At 40.3% G+C, this 21,679-nt stretch overlaps 2 protein-coding genes across 7 annotated transcripts in view; one reads left to right on the forward strand and one right to left on the reverse strand.

Moving 5' to 3' along the window:
• rock1 (Rho-associated, coiled-coil containing protein kinase 1) overlaps positions 1 to 4,913 on the reverse strand; it is a 31,061-nt gene extending 26,148 nt beyond the window's left edge. The window contains exon 1 of one of the 3 annotated variants that reach the window (XR_006406393.1): positions 4,029 to 4,913. Coding sequence is in view for 2 of the 3 variants with exons in the window: in XM_044367637.1 (XP_044223572.1) it covers positions 4,029 to 4,121 (93 nt within the window). In the remaining variant the exon portion in view is untranslated. The remainder of the gene's footprint in view (positions 1 to 4,028) is intronic. The other 2 variants (XM_044367637.1, XM_044367636.1) reach the window with 2 other exon arrangements.
• Positions 4,914 to 8,081: 3,168 nt separating this feature from the next.
• greb1l (GREB1 like retinoic acid receptor coactivator) overlaps positions 8,082 to 21,679 on the forward strand; it is a 42,106-nt gene continuing 28,508 nt past the window's right edge. For 3 of the 4 annotated variants that reach the window (XM_044368643.1, XM_044368647.1, XM_044368645.1), the window contains exon 1: positions 8,083 to 8,228. The gene's annotated coding sequence lies outside the window, so the exon portion shown is untranslated. Of the gene's footprint in view, positions 8,229 to 21,679 lie in introns of all 4 variants that reach the window. The other variant, XM_044368648.1, reaches the window with a different exon arrangement.

Here is a 21,679-nt window from a genome sequence, read left to right on the forward strand (position 1 = left end):
AAAATCATCAAAATATTATTTCACATTTGCCTCAGTCATCAGTGTTATACTTGCTAAATCTTAATTATGCATCAAAAGGTTGTGATGCTTGGTTAAACAGTCACAACTAACGTAGAGTAAAAGCAAATTTTAAGCAACTTCAACAGGCTTAAACATAAAAACCACCAGTATAGTCATTTACAGAATGATAATGAGTCATCTCGTGCTTTCTAAATGAATAGGTACAGAAAATGACGTTGAATAATTTAATTTTACTACATCCTCAGGTTTTAGGTTAAGGAAATGGTAGAGCTCTCACTGTAAAAAAGCATTAATTATCTTGACTTGATATTCAGCAAACATATAGCAATAATCCTGGTCTATTGACACATAGGCCCACATGCTAAGAAGAAAGTAGACATCATTTTCCTCTCAACTGTGCAGATCTGTCGCTAAGTCTTGAATCAATACCAACTATAGTTGCATTATCAGTGCAGACAACACCTTGCAGGTAAGAATCGCCCATTAAAGGCAAAGGTCACTTAAACAAGGGCAAGAATTGACTGTACTCTGGCTGTTACTTAAGCTGGGCCTCAGCAGATTTACTATGCGAGACGACTAAAAGCACACCAGTAAAATGATCCATCTAATGATTCTGAAGGCTCGATTTTAGACAGTCGTGACTGGGGACTGTCCCTTTGCCTGCACAAAAGCTCATGGACACCATCTGTAGACCCTGGTTTTGCTATATGACGGTTTACTTTGAATGCCAAAGCATGGGCGTAGGTGTCTGGGACTCGAATACACTTGGAGATGGAAACCATGCGGCATGCCAACAGTGGCAATGTGACCGTCATTGAGCAAATAAGTTAAAATAAGCATATAATGTTCACATTAGCCATTCTTATTCCATAGATTCATTGCCACACAGCACCACTGATTAGTTATAATGGCTTAAGCAGTAATAAGCACCTCTTTCAATCAGTTAACACTGACATTGTTGTGGGAAGACAAATACTAGCAGGTATTAATCTGCAAATATCATTTTAATACACTAATTATTCCACTCATTTAATAAAGTGTTTCTGCATTGTAAATTAGCTCATAGCTATTGTATTTTATCATTTTACATTTCAGAAGTGTATATGAATTAAAGCAAAGATGATTTAGCCTTTTTGTATCTACCACATTAACTACTATTAACACTGTTTATGATTTAAAAATTTCAGCTTAACTCATATTCTAAATCACTTTAATAAAACAGCATCCATCTGAACATGTTCATGTAGCAGTCACACAATCACTGTCTACAAATCTGGTTTACTGGCCTTGTCGCTTCCTGTAATTACTCTTATTACAGATTTAGAGTCCAAATAACAGATGAAAGACAGATCAAAACACAGAGTAGCTAATGCACCTCAAGTGTCAAAGTAAGAACAAAGACTATGCCAGGAAGCCTTTATATATCGTTCAAATAGAGGCAAAGCCCATGCAAAACAAGTTCCAACATATCAACCCAACCATTCTAATTTACCAAATGATAAACATACTCTACCACTGAAGGCGTATTCAGTATTTTCACAAATGTACTAACATACTATTTCCTGTATGCTAACGTTCAGAGACACAAACTAATGTGAGGATGTTCAATCCAGACATATACTATGAAAGAAGGATCTAATGGAAGCTATCAGTTGTTGTCAACAGAAAAACATATCAATTCTGGGACCCTTAATGTCAGCGAGCTTTCCCATCACAATGTCAGGAATTCTGTCTGTACAGATTGGCTCTTTAGAAGCCTGCCTTGAGCACAATGATTGGGGAGGGGGCAGCCCATCCAGATAAGGCACTCTTCTTTCCAAGCAGGATTTATTTAGGGGGGTAAAGATAAGGGGCGACAGGGTTGGAATACAGGGCTTGATAGGCCGGCCCAGAGCTGAGTGGTAAGGTGCAGGCCAAACGTCACCATCACGCAACACAGGCCAGGCTTCTCTGGGAAGAAAAGTAGAATCACAACAGTGCTATACTTGAGACAGAAAGCAGTGCCAGCTCAAGACTCAGGTACAGAAACACAGCCAGTAAGAGGCTTGCATTGTGCGTTCTGATGGAACCTATTACTCATAGCCAAGCATGTTGGCTGCTTTATGAGTTAAATGTCCTGATTCACGGCCTTCAGAAACATGAGTCTTCAGTCCACATAATTTTGGTTTATGGGTAGAGAGCAGAGCCCACACCCAGCTACCTCAGAGCAGCCTGCCTGGTCTCAACTCTCTCCAGACGTGCAGAATGGCTTTGGGACACACAGGGAACTCCAGGCCAGTCAAAGACAAGAGGTTATTTGATTAGCATGGAATTTTATTAAGCTGTGGGTGGAGTTGCATGGTGGCAGAGAGAGCCTCGGCAAAAGGCCTCCATTCATTGATCAAGGGAGATTGCAGAGAGGGGAAAAAAGAGGAACAACACCCTTGTGTGTGTGGCTGCCAGCAGGAACAGTCCCCACAGCTTTTTGCCATTAAAAATGCAGAGCATGTGCACTTTTAGGTGAGTTTAATTGGCTCTTTCTGCAACAGGATGGGAGGTCACAGAGACTAAGCAAGTTTTCTTTTCAAAAGAAAGCTATCCACAGAAGCCTATACACAAATACTCCAAGTTAGGTGTGTAGGTGGGATTTAAGGACAAGCCCCCTTCCCAAAAACAGTTTCCATGATGTCCCTAAGACAATCTACCTGCTAAAACACTTATGTCACACATTCAAGATACAGGGGTCATTAATTAAAGAGTATGACCTTATGCGCACAACACCTGAATGAGTTACAATGAAACTACTGTATACAGAGATCCGTAACTACCAGTCATCCCTTGCTACTTCAAACAGTGAACCCTAAGTGAAAATTCAGGTGGGTATGTCTGAGTTTTCAAAACATAGGCACCAAAACAGAGGTACCAAGGTCAATCCCTGAAAATTCAGGCCAGAGCTTTCCATCCAATTACCCACATGAATATCTGGCTTCATCACACTATATATCTGAGTGCAACTGCTCTTGTGAGTCACCAAGGGCCAAATCCTTGTGAAAACATTCAGTGCCACTGTCACCCAGGCCAAAACGCTCCCGATATCAACAAACACTTGACACAACAACATCCCCTTAGCTTCCACTCCATGGTGAGTCAGTTCCTGGGATTGCCACATGTAATAAAAAAAAAATCTATGAAGGTGTTGCTTTAGGGTTTAGCACGTGGCAGCAGCCGCCTTCTTTCTCCTAGACTGGAGAGTCACTTCATGAGTTGTCACCCATAGACAGGAAGCAGTCAGGGTGAACTCAAGCCAACAGGTGTAATGATGCAGCTGGAGGCCTGCAGGTTAGAACAAGCTTGCAGGCAGCCTATCACTTCAAATGAAACTTTGATAAGTAAATTTAGACAAAACAGCACAGAGCACACCTAACCAACCTCTTGCAATTGATCTGAAGGTCACACTGGTGACATCACATACCATTATCAGACTGAAGAAGATGTCAAGGAAACCACTTCACTTGATCACATTTAATAACACGATGTATTACTACTGACGTAAATTAGACCGAGAATAATCTGAGAAAATAATCATAAAGCGTGTCTGTTGTCATCTGTCAGACAAATTTAGACACCACTGCTTTTTAATTAGTTAGTCTCCTTTAAGGAAACCAAATTATTGAGTACTGAGAGTCCATCGCTGTGGAAATTAAACACAAACCCTGCTGCTAGCAATTACAGATTCATTGTTTTTGGCTGGGAGTTCATATTATATTTGAGTACAGAATAACAGAGTTCAACCCGCTGATTGTTTTGTTTTCGTTAATACTTAAGGACATATACGCCCACATGCAGATATTTGAACTTGGCTTAGTGTGTGAGCCAAACTGGCCAGTCAGCGTCAATATCAACACATTTCTTCTGCGACAATTGAGACGACTTGTTGGTCTCGGAAAGAATTTCTGCTCCAAGGAGTAGACTGACCCCGAATGGCTGACTCGTTAGCTACCTAGCCAGCTAGCAAGCTACAAACTTACCAGAAGACAATCCGTATTTATTTCTGACTTTGGGTCCTTCAACATGGCATCGATTTTTTCAAATCGAGCCCCCAGACTTTCTCCAGCAGACATTTTTGCTGTTGAATTCAGTCCCGGTGTTGAGTTATGAACAAAAAAAGCTCACTGGCGAGGCAGAAGGCTGGCTAGCTAGCCTTAGCAGCCAGCGGTAGCTAGCTAGCCAAATGTTCCTTTCTTCGTGTGAACTTTCCGCCGCACTTCAAAGAAAACACATCGTTCTCCTCGAGTTTTCACAGACGATAAAACGTTTCTGGTTGCGTTGAATATACAAAAGCCACATTTCCAGTGTCGAAAGATGTTTCCCAGTATGAGTGGCAAATAACTTCAGTGGTAGAAGATAAATGCGGCGACAGATTAGTCAGCCTCCGCAGGATGCCGCAGAGGATAAGGGCTTAAAAATGTTGGTGCATCCAAACAAAAGGCAACTTAAACTTGAATGTAACGTCTATTTGGAAAACACAGTTTGTGGGAGGGTTAGTCCGGGCCCGTTCCCATATCTGTGCCAGGCCCTTGCAGAAAACGACAAACGAATCTGACAGCTCAAAAGTAGAAGTGGTGGGAAAAAAAACTTCTGCTTCTTCCAAATTTCGATCAGTTGAAACACGGAGTCGTTACAGCGTTTAACGGCAGTCCTTCCGCCGCAGCTCCGTGCACTGTCACTGACTGTCGACTGCTCGTCGTCCAGACGGCTTTATCTCTCAGATCGAAGGCAAACAGATTGGATTTTGATGTATGTTAGGTTTTGGGGGGGAAAAAAACAGCAGACGATGCCCGATTTTCTCCCACAGCCTGGCCAACATGTCCGCCTTCCTGTTCAAACACCCCGGAGAAGCAACTTCAAAATGTCAATGCACTGCGCATGCGTGCCGCATTCAAAGAGTTCAGATTGATGGTGGCAACATGTTGCTAGTCTACTTGCAAAGTTTACATTTTTATCTCATAGAAAAGCTCCTCTGGGTGAGCAAAATAAAACAAATCATAATTACTCGTCTTGTCATTTCCAAAACTTCAAATGTTCTACCTACTACATGTATATAAAATAACGTCTTTTTCTCTTTTTTTTTTTAACCATTTAATATTTATTTAAGCACTCTTTGCACTTTTCACTTCTTTGCACTATTTGTATTCTGTTTACAGTCCACAGAAACGGTTTCACCTTTATATAGTCATTACTCGTATGCGCTAACATACTTGGGCAATTAAAGATTATTCTATTCTATTCTATTCTATTCTATTCTATTCTATTCTATTCTATTCTAGTATAATATAATCAAATAGAATATATTTTTATACAATAGAATATTGTGTAATTATCATTACTCAATAGATTATTCTTTTGAGTAAATGCTTTTAGTTCTGAACCATAATTAAATAGCTTATTTGATTCTATCCCATTCTATATAGAGTAGCGTATTCTATATATTCTATTCTATTATATCCAGTAATTAAAATGATCTGGGGCTGGATTAAAGTGCCAGGAGACCATGGGGCAAAAATGAGCTGTGGGTCTTAAATGCAACAACACAATTAGTGGAGATCGCCTGACATGCATATGCATTTTCATGAATATCAGCTGTTGCACACAGGAGTTAAATATCACTTTCTGTGTCCACCATGTGGTAGCAGGGAACACCCACTAATTATGCATCATGTTGCTGTATATCATGTGTAGACAAAACCATGTAAATTTCATGTAAATCGGATGATGTCACATAAGGCTGACTTCCTGTTGTCAGTAGGTGGCACTATGACTATGACTTAAAATAGGCATGTAGATGTCTTCAAGCTTGGACTCTTATCCAGCATGTGAAATTTGGGGCAGATTGGACAATATAAAGTCAAGTTATAACAGCTTCATCTTTCACTGCGAAACATGCATATTTTCCACATCAGCGACAGCGTTCCTGCAAAAACTCAAAAGCTTGGCAATTTGGTATCGTGAAGTCCTTGAGATTTCACTTTGAGGTGGACCTGTTGATTCCTCTAGGAAGAGTTTCAAAAAGTTCCATACCTGCAAATTGCATAAAATGGCCTGTTGTCACATGACCTATGACATCATTGTTCGAAGTATCGACTGTTCCTTCACAATTTAGTGTCACAGTACTCTGAGGGTTATACAAATCAAATTACAAATGAATCCAATAAACCTTCTAGGAGGAGTTCAAAAAAGTTCACATAAAATACAGAAATATCGGGGCAACTTTATCCCAACTACAGCCCTCCACACATTAGGGGACGCTATGGAGCCCACTAAACATGCATGAACTCAATCGCTGTGTATTCTTGCAATGTTCATGGGTTCTGATGTGTGCTCCAAGTTTTAAGAGTTTTCGAACACACCTTGCACATCAAAAACAGCTTCCTGTTTCATGGTGAATAAAGCATCACTATGGCAACAGCGTTTGATGAAAACTCAAAAGCTTCACTACTTTGCATCATCAAGATCTTACAACTTTGCTGACCAAATTTCAGGTGGATCTGGTTAACCTGGTAGGAGTAGTTTGTTAAAGTATAGGGCCTATAACTTCCTGTTGCCAGTAGGTGGATACATACATAGATACCTGGGGCCTGTGGGGCCGCTGATGGAGCCCCGGGTCAGTGGCAGCCTTGCTATTGAGTAATGGAAATTACCCAGCTACCCCATTAATCTATAGGTTACCATAGTCAATAAGATCAGGTTCTGGGCCTTAATCAAATATCTTAATCTATTCTGTCCTATATTATACAGAATCGTCTTTCCTATATCTGATTAACTTTCTATATACAATTAACTTTTCTATTCTATTCTGATTTTCTTTAAATATTAAGTAAAGAATGTTTTATATCTATCTATCTATCTATCTATCTATCTATCTATCTATCTATCTATCTATCTATCTATCTATCTATCTATCTATCTATCTAATGTCTGTCTACATGTGTGTCTGTTTGCCTGAGACTAATAAAAGAAAGGGGAAAAGGGAAGAAAGAAAATTAATTACTAATAAACGGTGTGTATTCATGTAAGAGTCATGTTAGTCAAACTTTAAATAATCACTTTTGTTCCTTTTTTCCCTTTGAAAGCAAGGATCCTGCTCTGTTCTGCTGTTTATTCAGCATGTCCTCCAACAGAGGGCGATGTTCTACAATTCATGTTGAAAAGTCACTCGTGTCCTGAAACTTGAATAAGACCCATGATCTTGACTTTTACAGGGTTTACTGAACCTGCTGTCACAACATGCTCCCCGGATACCGGCTGTCAATTAATTTGTATATCAGTTTATATGGGCGGAGGATGTACTTTACTTTTTGTAAAGACTGCAATGATCATGGGTTTGTGCGACCTGCTCAACCTATATGAAGCCTCTTGAATTCAATGCATTTCCGCCAACAGAGGGAGATATTTGAACCTGAAACCCATAGTTGGAGAAACAGGCTACTTTACATAGGCCTGTATCTAAAATGAAAATAATAATAATTTTGTTATAGCTATACAGTATACATGTATGTATCTTTGTATCCAATTCACAGTCCACATAAACAATTCCACCTGTATATAGTCATTCCTTGTGTATATTTCTGAAGATTGTTGTGTTGTTATTTTGTGTAAGTCACTAAACTGGAGTCAAATTCCTTGTATGTATAAACATACTTGGCCCATAAAGATGATTCTGATCTATGTATGTGTGAATGCATGCATGAAGGCTATGTATTTATGCATATATGTATGAATGTATGACGTATCAACAGTGGAATTATTCATTTTGCAATTGTTTGCATGTTTGCAGGTTGTTTATTTACTATTAGTTACTGCGCTACTGCTAGTTACTGTGCAGCTGCACATTTCAACTTAATTTTGGTTCATCTAAACTGAATTAGTTCGTCACCTGGTTACGTTTCTGACGGATTACTTTCTTGTGTCTTCCTTTGTGTTTTCAGCTTCCCCACTAGAGCAACAAGCTGAACTGAACTTCTTCCGTTCAAGTGAACCAAACGGTACGTACAGTAATTTCCTGACGTCACTTGGCGGCTCCGTCACTGTGCGCAGAGCGGCTGTGGCAGAGCAGAGCGGAGCAGAGCGGCGGCGTCGGTGTTGCTGCAGCCGGGGACGTGAATTTAACCCACAGACCCGATTCTGCATGGACATGACCCTGTAACACACATCTCCGTGTGGAAAAAAAGGTAGGCACGCATTGGGACTTTGTGTTTCTGTATCCTCACGTCCACGCACCTGTTAAATATCACATGCTTATACGAAGGCACGGTAGTGATCATGAACGGGATTAGTTTGGTTAGGTTAACGCTCCCCGGGTCACTTCACTGCTGCCTGGTGACGCTCCGTCAACAACGCTCAAACAGATGATTAAAGTTTGGTTCATCACTACATTTGCTCGGAAATTTAAACCGCTGGTGGAAAAAGTGTACCCGTTTTTATAAGAAGGGGTCATTAAAGTTGGCAATGACGTGAGGCGATAATCAATTAATTAATAGCCATGCAAACTCAGTCGGTAAGCCCGTGTGAATGCTCGGATATAATGAATGCATCTTTCGGAGTTAACGCTGATTTTAATGTACAGGCTGCATTACATTAGCGCAGATAATAACGCTTTACCTAATGTCGTGGCTGTCAGTGATGCTCTGTCGCAAATGCGTGCGTAAACGTCCTACATCTAATAGCCAATTAGTCTTTTAATAAATCTATTTTGCAGTGTCATATGAGTGTCAGTGTGGAACTTTGCCTTTTTAAAACCTGGAGCAGAAAAGCAGGTCAAAGAAACTTGATTTATTATTGATTTATATCACTGGTCAATTAATTTATCTCATGAGTAATGAAAGAATCATAGATGAGTCTGTCCTGCTTCAATAAGTGCAGTTAACACAAGGTTAATCTCGACTGTGGAGTTTTATTTCACCCTCCTGCTGATTAATCATTGTTAACAAAGTCATGTCAAGTATATCTGGAACCAGGGCTACAAATTTACATGTTTGTCTGTTGAATACTGTTACAGTTGCCTAAGGCTCAGGGTTGAAAACAGGTATCAGCAGCTTAGATAAACTCACATCAGATAAGAGTGACCTGGGAGATGTAGTCGGTGGTTTGTCATTGTAATTACAGGCAAACCAGTCTGTCTTGACTACATCTAATCTGCCATTCCTCATGTTTCGAGTCCCAAAGGTTGCATTCCTCATGTCTCTCCAACCCCCGTTTTGTACTTTCAGAATGTCAGTAGAGCTAATGACAATTACATGCACATTACAAGATCCCACAAACTACAGCAGAGAATGTTCATTTTAGCAGATACAGAGAGGCCTTGTTTACTGCTGTGCTGCATCATTCTCTCAAACGTAGTCGCTTTTAATGAAAGCAGCATTAATGGAGCAATTTCTAATCCAGGCACCTAACAAATTCACTTCTCTCACTTTAAAATCTTAGATCTCAGAATATCTGCATAATTAGAAATATTGCCTAAAAGCCTGATTCATGATTTCTGATCATCATGGTAGTCTTCTGCAACTGTGTATCCTATAAAAAAATAAATATCTACCACAGAGAAACATCCTTTGAAGTCAGACAGGTAGACTACAAGTATGTGTACAGTATCATGTGAGTACACGCTCTGTACGAGCCGCGCGGGTTGTGAATTTGTTGGGTGGCCTCTCTCGCCTAGAGCACGCGCAGCCCTGTCAAGAGAGGGCAAGGGCTGGAGGGGTCAGGAGGCTCTGAACGCTGACCATCTGGCCCTTGGGGGGCTGGTTTCCTCACTGGTTGCCTTTGTTCCCTGCGAACAATTGGGACTTAATCTGGGAGGAGATAAGTAAGACCCCCGTGACACCACTCCTGCACCCGGACAGGTTTCTCTCTTTAGCCTTGAAGGAGACATCTTCTTTCCTGTGCCGCTTTGTAAAAGCTCTTGAGCCGGTCACGTTTGGCATCGGGCATTGTCCTCGTGTGATTGTGGCATCTTAACTTTTTATTTTTCTAATTGGCCCTGGAAATAGAGTAAGTGAGTTCCATATAGTGGTGAAAAAAGAAAGCCTGATCATTAATATGTAGCCAAAACCTAAAAACCATATGTCACTGTAGCTCCTTGATGAGCAATAAACACAAGCAGGTTTTCTCCTTTTAAATTACAGATTTAGCAACTCAGATGAACCAAGATTGGATACACCAAACTACAAAACAAGTAAATTATAGTTATAACACATTTCTGTCCACCTTCAAAAGATGCCCCATCTAAAATAATAACACACCTTTTCAGCATGCTGAAAATACTATTTTGTAAACCTTTTATCTTGTTATGATAATGGCTCCTCTCTATTTTTTGCCCAAGTTCTCATTCACAGTTGTTTTATAGTGAAGAAGACCTGCTGTGAAGCAGAGGGCTTCCCAAAAAAATGCAACATGACATTTCTCACTTGAAAAGCCAGACCAAGCTGTGGCTAGATGACTATTTCACATCCATTTGTAGATGGGGCAATTGTCACCAGGGTAACAGATTGATTTATTTTCTCTCATTTTTCTCCAGCTATTATTTTGAGCACGTGAGGACTCTCTTTTTGCTGTTTATGCCTTGTGTTTGCTCATTTTGCCCTTGGTGTATCCGTTTATCTTGCAGGGGAAAAAATAGAATATGTTTGTTTGACAGCCAACATTTTATTCAACACGTTCTCTGTTTATTGCTCTCTGTTATGACAAACGAGTGTGTGATGGATCACTTGGATGTGTCATAACAAAAAGGCATACATAGCGATTGATTACCAATCCAGTCAGTAACACAGCTTTCAGTTTCTTCTATAGTCTCAGTCAGCTCTAGGAACATATTATTGTATATATTGATCTATGAGGCAAAATCTTTTACACGGAACACCCTCACAGATCATTTGCATGAGATCACAAGCCGGGCAGATGCTTCTCTTGATCCTTTCAGAGGTACTTCTTAGTGATGGGCTTTTCTGATCCAGAGTACAGATGGTACAAGGGACAATATCTCAACTAGTGGGATCAGTGCTATTGTTTCACACTTTTTTGGCCGTGATGTGGCTGGACAGAGAAAACAGGTGGTCCTCAAAATAATCATCATTGATCAAACTACTGAGGCAGCAGTCATCCCACTTTTAAAGTTTTCCCCATGTTTATGTTGACATGGAGATTATTGTGTCATTAATACTGATGATACACCATGATCTGAACATAGCTAATCACCAAGCTAAAGTTTATACAAACTACATCGAAATCATGGATGCACGTTAGTACTTAGCAAGGTATTTTATGATTTAAATGTTTGTTTTTGCATGACAACTTTATCGCTTCAGGAGTCTAATGTGAGTCAAAAGCACTCAGTGACCTTATGCAGGCTGCTCAGAATTCAAAGAGAATAGATGTAATTAGACAGAAACATCTTTGTACTGTATATCAGTCAAACTGTTCAATGTCTATTTGCAAAAAAACATCAGAAATAAAAGCATGTCATCTGCAGAGTTAAATGTGTTGCGCATGGATGCTCGTAAACTTTTATCTCATCTTTTTTACGGAGGGTCAAGAATGCCAGGAACACTGCGTGTTAACAAAAGAGAGAAATATTCACAGAATATAATGCCAACGTCAGCAACGCATGTTTTCTTTTTCCATCGGTTAATTGAGCTTCTTTTAGTTTGAATTTCCTGCTGTGATCTTCATTCATTCTATTTTGTCCATATTATATCCAAGGAACAAAATGTGTCAAAACGTCTAAGGTGGTCATCTTCTCCTGCCTTGGCCTTTTAAGTGACCAAACCTCTGTTCAAAAATGCAGCATGAAAGAAGAGGGAGGGAAAGCACAGATAAGGTCTTGGAAGGAGTAAGGGAGGCTGAGGAGGGGAAGAGATGGGAGAAGAGGTTAAAACAGATGTGGGAGTGATGAAGAATGAAACAAGGCAGCTGGATGCAGGCAGCAAGTGAGAAACAAGGCAAACCTCGGGATCGCGGCTGGTCGGTTCGAGTGAAGGAACAGAAGGGAGTGTGCACGAGATTCAGCGAAATGTGAGACTAAATGTATGTACTGTATGAAGGTGTATGACACAGTCGACAATTGGATCATTAAAGCCAATCTCACAAAGGCCTGTGCCCCTCCCCCGGCTGAAAAGAGATGTCAAAGGTCTGTGACCTCTTCCATTTATGTGCATTGATCCCTCTGGTGGGGGTGGGGCCTCCTCCTCAGAGCCCTCTACCATCAGCTGTTATATCTTAGTTTCACTTGCAGGAAACAGGGCAATTATTTAATTTTTTTTTTTTACATTTTAATGATTTACTTATTTATTTTTCATTTTCATCATTAGTAGTTTATTTTTTCTTGAAAGCTGAAATGATTAATTATTAAATTAGTCTTTAAAGAAAATGAATTGACAACAATTTAACATTAGAAAAATCATCTAAGTTATTTTAAAAATTCTAAAAATTCACTGATATTAAAGTGAATATTTGGGAGTTCTGGACTATTGAAGCTTGTGAGGAATATTCTCAACTAATTTTTTTTTTATAGACCAAACAGCTTAATCGGTATATTTATAGTGCATGCTGATTAGTATGTTAGGTGGAATGCATTTGAGTATACAGTTGTAGTGTATATTTCATTGAGCAAACAGTAGCATATTCAATCAAGAGCACACTCTAAACCTGAGAATGAACATTTTTATTTTTATCTAGGATTCTACAGTAGCTAAGACATACAGTCACCACAGACCCTTTCATTTTTGTTCTTGCTGCATTATATCAGCTGACATGTTTTACAGGTTCAAGCCACATTGAGAAACATGAACACACTATCTAGCAGTTCATTTACTATTTGACTTCATTCTGGGTGAATAACATTCATTCCTGTAAGTCTGACCATGAATTTGTGCTGTTGGGTGTGAGTCTCCTTCACGCCAGGGTGTTTACGGCCTGCTCAGCAGTGAAGGGGAAACTGAAAGGTTGTGTGGACAAACTTCTACTCACAACTAAAATGTGCCTTTCTTTCTCACAGCCCTAGAATGTGGCTTTTACGTAATGATGAATGAAAGGAACTTACAGTCAGGAAGGTAGAACATGCAATACGTAGGAGTACAGCCAAAAAAGACTGGCCTGAACATCCTGCTCTTTGTTGAAAGGGAGGCTTCGGATGCTAATTGTGTGTGTGTGTGTGTGTGTGTGTGTGTGTGTCTGTCTGTCTGTCTCTGTGCTAGATGGCACTTCCTGTTGTCCTGTTAGTTATCTCAGATTAAGACATGCATGACTGGTTCTTATCTGTCACCACATCCAGGTTGATCAACCAACTGACTCAACAAACTCCAACCTTTAAGCCCTCTATCTCTGTAATATTGAATATTTATACACTTATTCCTATTCATACAGCTGTTTTCATGGCACTATAGCAAAGTATTTTGCAAAGGCATCTAAATAAAAAGCTAAATTAAGCACCAAAAAGTTAAAACCTCCAGATTTATACCTCCGTTGCCCTCTTTTTCTCTGCACTCCCACATCTAGATCAAAGTTGAAATAGCTCACTGACAGAAATGAATTGAACTTTATTGGACATGCACCCAAGTCGACCGTCAGGAAGCGCGTCCACGGCAAAGTCGCAGGGTTGCCATTAAGTGCAGGTGTGTGCATGTGTGTGTGTGTGCGTTCATGGGGGAGTGATGGCTTGTCAAGGTGAAGGAGCAATTTCAGACTTTTGTTCCCTGAGTTGAACTCTCGAATTAGCAGCAGCAGCAATAAACAAATAAGGTTAATAACCCTGACACCCGAGTCCTTGTATCTCGCATTGCATCACAGCAGGATTATGGTATGCAGTGCTTATCTCGTGTCTGCACAGTGTTCCTCCTTTTTTTAGATCAATCTCTTGGATTTTTGTGGGCTCCATTATACCAATGCAAGCTCGCGAAGAGCAAAGTGTACGTGCGGCTCTGTGGAGAGCACTTAGTAATAATATCCTCATTCCTGCCATTGAAACCTGGAGAGCATCCAGCTGAGAATCCCGTCTCGCACAGTGCTGTTATGGAACAGTGTGTTCTTACATGGTGTTCCGCTGTATTTCTCCCCCCCCCCCTCCGTGCACAGATGCCAACCCTTTGGAACAGTACCTGCAGCAAGACATTACTGCTTGCATCTTACGTGTTCTTTTTGAAGAGTACAATGTGTGCCGTGTAACTGGCTGGATCGTAGTACAATAATCTGAAGGAAAGTTAATAGTTTTTAGGTTGAATTCCATTTTGGCCTTTGTGTGTCCTTTTTTTTCCCAAAGATAAACATTTGAATCACTTATCACAGCATCAGGTTTCCATCTCTTGATTATCGTGACAGTTAGACACACTGATCATCCTCAGAATTTATTATTTCATTTTCACTGCGCTTGTAATCTGCAGCTGCAACAGACCCACTTAATATTTTCTGAATTGCTCTGTTATTGAACATATTCCAACTGTGGTGGGATAGTATGTGGGAGGAAATATGCATTTGTGCAACAAATAACCAAATATTTACCCTTTTTATACCCTTGCCTTTCTTTCCTGCTCCTTTTTAGTTGTGTGGTGATTTAAGTTTCTTCTTTTTTGTGTTAAATGAAGGTAAGTGAGACTAAAAAAAACGGAAGCAAAAGCAAATTGATTTTACTATTAAAAAAAAAAAGCCTGCCCACAAACACAAACATACATACAGTAGATAAACAAACTCTATCCCAAACAGGACATTCACTTTCTCCCTCGCTCTCCCTCCCTCTTCATATTGAAACACAAGGTCACTGTGTGTTGATGCTGCCAGGGTTTGTGGGGGAGAGGGCTGTCTTTAGCAGAAGGCTTTTCTATAGGCTGTCACAGATTGTCCAAGGCTACGGTGACCAAGACCCAGTCCTCTGCTGCGAGGACTCAACGTTCCTCTGTTGGCAGGGGGAGGTCATTCTCTTTCTATCTCTCCCTCACTCTCTCTTTTCATTCTCTCTGTGTGAACTTGTGCAATTGCAACTCAAGCACAAACAGAAGGAAAATCAGGCAAAAAAAAGAAAATACACAGAAAAGCATACTGTAGAATATGAAGAATTCCAAATGGATTTTCTTAAGTAGATCTGCGTACTGACTTGCTGCTAAAATCAATAGCATTAAAACACACATTAGCATTTTCCATTGGACTAATTCAATGAAACCATACCTACCAGTTGTGAGACTAGCTGGGCATTTGTAAGCTGTCAATTTAAAGCATTGCCAAGAAGACAACAGAGAGCTGTTTGTAAGTGAGCTTTGTAAGAAGCTTGACCACATGTGGTTCATGCAAAAGCCATGCAGTCTTTCATTTGCATTCATATAGAGCTGCAACAATTAGTGGATTCATTGATTAGTCGATCGTCAGAAAATTAATCAGCAGCCGTTTTGATAATCGATTAATTTTCAGTCATTTTTCAAGCAAAAATGACAAATATTTAATGGTTCCAGCTGCTCAAATAATCAGATTTGCTGTTTTTCCTTATCATATATGATGGGTAATAGAATATCTCAACATTTTAGACTGTTACTCAGACAAAAACAAGTAATATGTGGCCTCTGAGAAATTCTGAATGCCCTTTTTTTCACAGTTTTTTAAACATTTAATTGACGAGTTGAGAAAATAATTGTCAGACCATACATATACATACAGGTGTTGAAGTAAATCAAAAAATTGAGTAAGAGTGCAGAATGCAAATGTCACCATACAGGGATTGAGGCTGTATTGAATAGTTTGATGAGTATGAAGATGATGTTAATCATATGCTAATAAGCACCTGATCTCAACCCACTTGAATATCACAAGATTTTGGAGTGACGTGTTACTCTCTACTCTCCACCACCATCATCTAAAAACACCAAATGAGGGAATATCTTTTGGAAGAACAGCGTTTATCCTTCCAGTTCACCTCCAGAGAATCTATGCCAAGCAGCATTAAAGCTTGGCCTGACTGCGGCAAACTGTCAGAATCTATGATCCTCGCTTTAATAAGAAAAATTCAAAGTACTTGAGCGCATATTTGCCTACAAAGAATCTCTCTCTCTCTACATTTGGCTACACTTGTTTGGTAAACTGGGGCTGTGTTTTTGCTGTTTTTATCCCCTTTCTGTGGACTTAACAATAAAAATCTTCCCAGTTTTTTAAGTTTGAATTACTTTATCTTGTGTAATTGAGTCGTATAACACACTTTGGTACATTGTAATGTTTTTAGTTGTAATGATTTCACCATAGTAATTCAGACTTTTGCAGAATTCAGTTGTATTACTATTAATCCAACAGTAATGATTGCATTACCACATACAGCAATCTTAACATTATTGTTGAGGCATAACATTTAAGTTGCTCTTTCATGTTCCCTCGCCTCAGGGTAACTTAAGTTCCTACCTACTGTGGTGTTATTGTTGTGAATGTAACAGTACAGTTGCACCTCTGATGTGAAGCCAGAGAAAGTGAAATTGGGTGTGTTTACTGTCTTGCACGTTGATGTTGATTAAAAATTATTCAAAGAGAAACTGTATTTTCCCTGCAGAGTGACCTCAGAACATCAAATTACGGTTACAAAAATATCTACTTTGGCCAAATTAGCTCTGCCAAGGTACAACAAACATTGTTAAATAAAAACAACCCATGTTGTGGTGCAATAACAGTAAGTGGGTACATGTTGAAATTCACTTTCAGAGACCCTCATTAACTGCACCACGTAGGTAGTTTCAAGGAACCTGGCAGAAAAGAGAGAAGGAACACATTTGAAGTTGAAACATTTTTTTCATCTTTTTATTCAGATTTTATAGCACTTTGCAACTGAGTGCCCTATTAACCACCATTTCTGTCTGGTACACCACATTGTAGAAGCAGCCCTGTCTAACGGTCACATCTGCCGGTTGGTAAAATATCTCATCTCTTAGAGGGATCGGTGCAGGATGAAGTGATACTGGCTCTGAATAGGTTTACTGTCACTTTTTCTCATCAGCAAGGTTTGTGTGTGGGGTCAAGCCCTCAACAAAGGATGGCTCTGCGCCCATTGTGCCATAAGACAAAAAGAGTCCTGCTGATGCTGTGGCTCTTGCTGCAGCAAGGAGGAGTGATGGGATTTAAGTGTGGGTCCTGTCACCGAGGGCAACTTGGTGCTTATTAATCAGGAGGGTGGGGGGTAATGGAGGAGATGTGGCAAGGGAGTAACGGGGGTGGGGTGCTGCTGATGCAGCAGTGCCGCCTGGGGTCAGGAAGAGGGACATGATGGATACAGCTGATCGCCTGGTAAGGAAGTTTAGAGGGAAGGGGAGGAGTCTCCTTCTTCAGGACATTGAGAAGCCTCTTTGTCGCGGTGTCACTCAAATGGATTCAAGGTGGCTGACACTTTTTTTCAGGGAGGAAAAGAAAGGAGAGGTCCTATTGTGAAAGGTGGGTCTCTCTCTGGACGCCTGATAAACACAACAGACCTCCTTCTTCTGTTCTCTCCATGAGTGCTCAGTGCTCCTGCGTGGCTAAATTGAGTTAGTGTGTCAGTTGTGTGAACATTTCAGGGAAGAAGGTTGAGTAGATCGCCTGTCTTTTGAATCAGGGCCTTTTATATTCCTTCATTTACAAAAAAGGTTCAAAGCATCCAAAATGTTGAGTGAAGATCCTTATAAAGACAATGTATGTCTTTATCTTTTATATGTCTTTAACATCTATCGCTTAATGGCTTGAGTATGGAAAACTATCAAGTACGTAAAGCTGGCATATATTTTCGGTAATTTTACACTATATTTTATTTAGGAAAAGTTCTTTTTCATCTGCGTCATGTTGAGACAAAATTAAAGACTGATGGTGCACTGAGAAGTTTTGCTTATTTAGTTTAATTGGTACACTTTCCAGCAAAAAAATGAAATTTGTTAGCTTACAAGTCAACACATATGAAATTTCCAGTAATAAATGAATATTGATTTAATATTTACTTTCAATAAACTTACTAAGAATTATTAGGAAAGTATATTGAAGGGTGCCCTGATGGCCTAATGTTTAGGGCGCATACCATATAACCACAATGTCCACGGTTCAATTCCCAGCCAGCATACCCCTGTTTCATGTCACACCCCCCTCCCTCTCCCTGTTTCCCCGTCTCACTACACTGACTCTCAAATAAAGGCAAAGAAATCATCTTTAAAGGGAAGTGTTGAGAATTATTGTCTTTTTTATCATGTGACCGACATCCCACACATATGTCACATGATGACACCCAAGCCTCTTCCATTTACTAATGAAGGCTGTTAGATGAAGCTGAAAGATCTAAAAAAAAAAAAAAGGCAGTAAGTTGACCTTCAGTTGAGAGTCTTTTGTCATACATACTGTTTTGGTATTGGCACTGAAGCTCAGATATCATATTGGCAGAAAAATCAAAAAAATGTAAATGATACCAAACCCTTTTACTGTGTTTACTGTTGGTTCACCACCTCACTTTGATCGATACGTAATGTCGAGGTGAGGGCAGAGTGCAGCTCAGGCCAGCTCCTGGAAACGGAACATGACCCTTTTGCTAGTTCTGTCATCTGATAAGAGCCAATGTTTTGATAGTGTTGTCCCTCTCAATGTGATCCATGGCTCTCCGTTTACACCCCATTAATAGGGCTGTCTAAACAACAGTTTATGGCCAGGACAAGGCCTGGTCAACCATCATCAAAGATCTACTCTGGGATGAGCCATTAGGTGTGTGCCAGATGTTAGAAGAAGCTGAAGAAACTATTTCTCTCTCAGATGAGGATAAGATAGAAGTCAGAATTGGGAACATGATGAATAAGCAAATAAGCGATTTTATTTGTCTATAATAAGCTTTGTTTATTTCATGAGGTGAAGATTTTTCCAGACTTAGAATAAAGATGTAAATTATTAGAAATTTTGACAAGTTAAAATCTTGCAACTGCTCATGTTTTTTTTTTCTCCTTCCCTCATCTTGGCCTTTACCATTGACCGGTGTTTGACCACTGCCAGTGACAGGTTTACAGTATGAAATAGAACTCATAGTTGTCTTATACAATATGGCTTCCCTGAATAAGTCCATAAATGCATTAGGGTCCTGTGTCTCTCTCTGTTGTTCCGACTTAGGTGAACTGGCGTTCAACCCGGCAGCGTTGTAAAATGCAGATTGGGTTCACTGACAGGGCTTCCATTTTATTACACAGTCATGAACAACATTGTAAACTGTCACTCATCCTTCACTTTCATTCACTTATTCTATCAGGGATAACGGCCGGGAAAACAGATACCTCTGCTTGCTGCTCACATTATCAAAGAACTGACATTTTTGGCGAGACGTGATGCTATTTGGCCAAAATAAGCCCATCAGTCTAGATTTGGCATTTAAAAAAAAAGGTTTTTAAAACATTCCAGCTTTACAAAAGATCATATTTAGAGGACACAAAATATGAGATCAGTTTTTAGAAAAATGATAACAGCTGGATAAAAATAACATTTATTCACAAAACATTTTAACCAGCTGTTGCTCAATTGTCTGTTTTGGTCAGCTTTGTTAGAAATTCTGGGGAAGTTAGGAGGCAAGTTTTAGTCATCTCTGTTTGCTTTTGATAAGACTAATTGCAAAAATTATAGAACCAATGGGATTTGACAGCCCCCATACTGATTAAAACTTTAAAATGATCACAATCAGGTTATTATTTTCATTATAAAATAACCCATTGATGAGTCTTTTAGTTAAGTAATGAATCACTTTCTCTATAAAATGTCAGAAAATAGGCTTGAGAGCAGCTTGTTTTGTCCGATCAACCATGCAAAACACAACGATTTTCAGTTTACTATCTCAAAGAAACAACAAATATTCACATTTAAGAAGCTGGAACCAATAAATTTCCTTAAAAAATGAAATCAATTAATCGATTAATTTATCATTTCAGCTCCGTATTTACTTTGTAATATCAAAATCATATCTTTTAAGTAATATGCTGGAATGTTAATTATAGTATTTACTAAAATTTTACTGTTAATGTGATTCTACAGTGTTATCCGGGACTTGGCAACTTTTAACAAGGCTTGTTTTATATTTGTGCTGCATCAGTTATCTGTTTGGTAGGCCTTGGCCATTAAACGATGCTGGCCTTTGTCCGTGGCTGAGATTTAGTTTAAGGTTAAATGCCTTGCCCTTAAACTCATCCGCTGGGCCAGAGTGTGTGGCAAGGTCACCACTCCAATCAACCTAGTGTTAACACAAAGGCTGCTTGTCCCCTAATGAATTAGCTCCACAGTTCCTCAGCAAGTCCCTCCAGCCCCTTCCAGGCCTTCCCAGCCCCGATGCCCTTTCACACGCACCCCCTAGCCTCTAATTTTGAAATGAGTTTTATAACTGGACAGTAAACTTCCAGTGGCTTAATGATGATGACTTCTTCATCTGCCCAAATGCTCCTTTTGTCCGCCCCTCCTCATGCCTCAGACCCTACCCCCGTTCCTTCTGGTCACACCAGGCCTTAAACCCTGGTTCACCCCACTTTATAGTTCCACAGATAATCCCCTAGAACACACACACACACACACACACATACACACACACATACATGGATGCATGCACACTCACACCACAAACACACACACACACACACACACACACACACACACTCCCTCAGGCTATTATGTCCACTGAGCCCTGCTCTGTCTCCTTCTCCCTCTCTTTCTCTCTGTTGCTGCCGACTTCAGCAATGGCATTCAGCTGGAATGTTTGCCTTTGTTTGTGTGGCCCACCAGAAAGGCATGAATGACCTTAGCTCATCTGCTATCCTCACTAGCACCGATTTGCACTTCAGGGCCCAGCAGGTAGTCCCCAGGAGCGGGAGGAGGGGGGTTTTCGAAGAAGGTTGTGGGGCTTTTATAAGGAAATTAGAGCTGTGGACTGCCACCCGGATAGTAAACAACAGTGCGAGTCCTCACACCCTTGGCGTCAGGTAGCCCATGTGAAGCGGGTAGAGAAGGGGATTCTGGTTGCGGGAATTTTCACATAGTGGCTGTTTCGTTTTCTTGTTTTGTTTTTTGACAGTTGAGCTGGAGGATTGTTTTCTTATTATAAGAGTCAGACGTGCTAATTAGCACCTCGGTCGTTTCTTGTACTTCCTCCCCACCTGATACTCATTTCTCATCTCTCGATTTGTCAGTTGAACCTCATCAGCAGAGGACCTTCATTTTTCCTACAGTCTCAGAGCCTCGACTTGCTACATTGTGTAATCACAGCTGCCATCCCGATGTGCCAGGTTTGGTAGATTAGTATATTAGGTTATTTCATTAATGTCAGAGCATCTGCAATAACAAGTTTAGGTAGATGATTCGCCTTTAGCTCAATCCAAGCTGCTCCATACAACCGTCATGTGTTGGGCAGCTGCTGAGTCAGCTAAGACAAAGCAGCAGCACTCCACTGGGAATCCTGAAGAGGAAGAACCCCTCTTCCCTACCCCCTCCGAATTTAAGAGCCCCCAAGCCCATGATCTCCCAGAACCCCCCAGCTGGTCACATGACTCGTCTTTCCTCAGGTGGCGGTGGTAAAGATACTTCCCCTTTGTCAGGGACTTTAGCAGGATCTCAATGCAATGGTGAAGGATGGGTTCGGGGGCGGGCAAGCATTCAATCCACACTCCTTTGTTTTTTTGCACAGTGTCTTTTCAGGACA

The sequence above is a fragment of the Thunnus albacares genome, chromosome 12 (genome assembly GCF_914725855.1).
Source record: "Thunnus albacares chromosome 12, fThuAlb1.1, whole genome shotgun sequence".
In the NCBI taxonomy this organism is placed as follows: Eukaryota; Metazoa; Chordata; class Actinopteri; order Scombriformes; family Scombridae; genus Thunnus; species Thunnus albacares.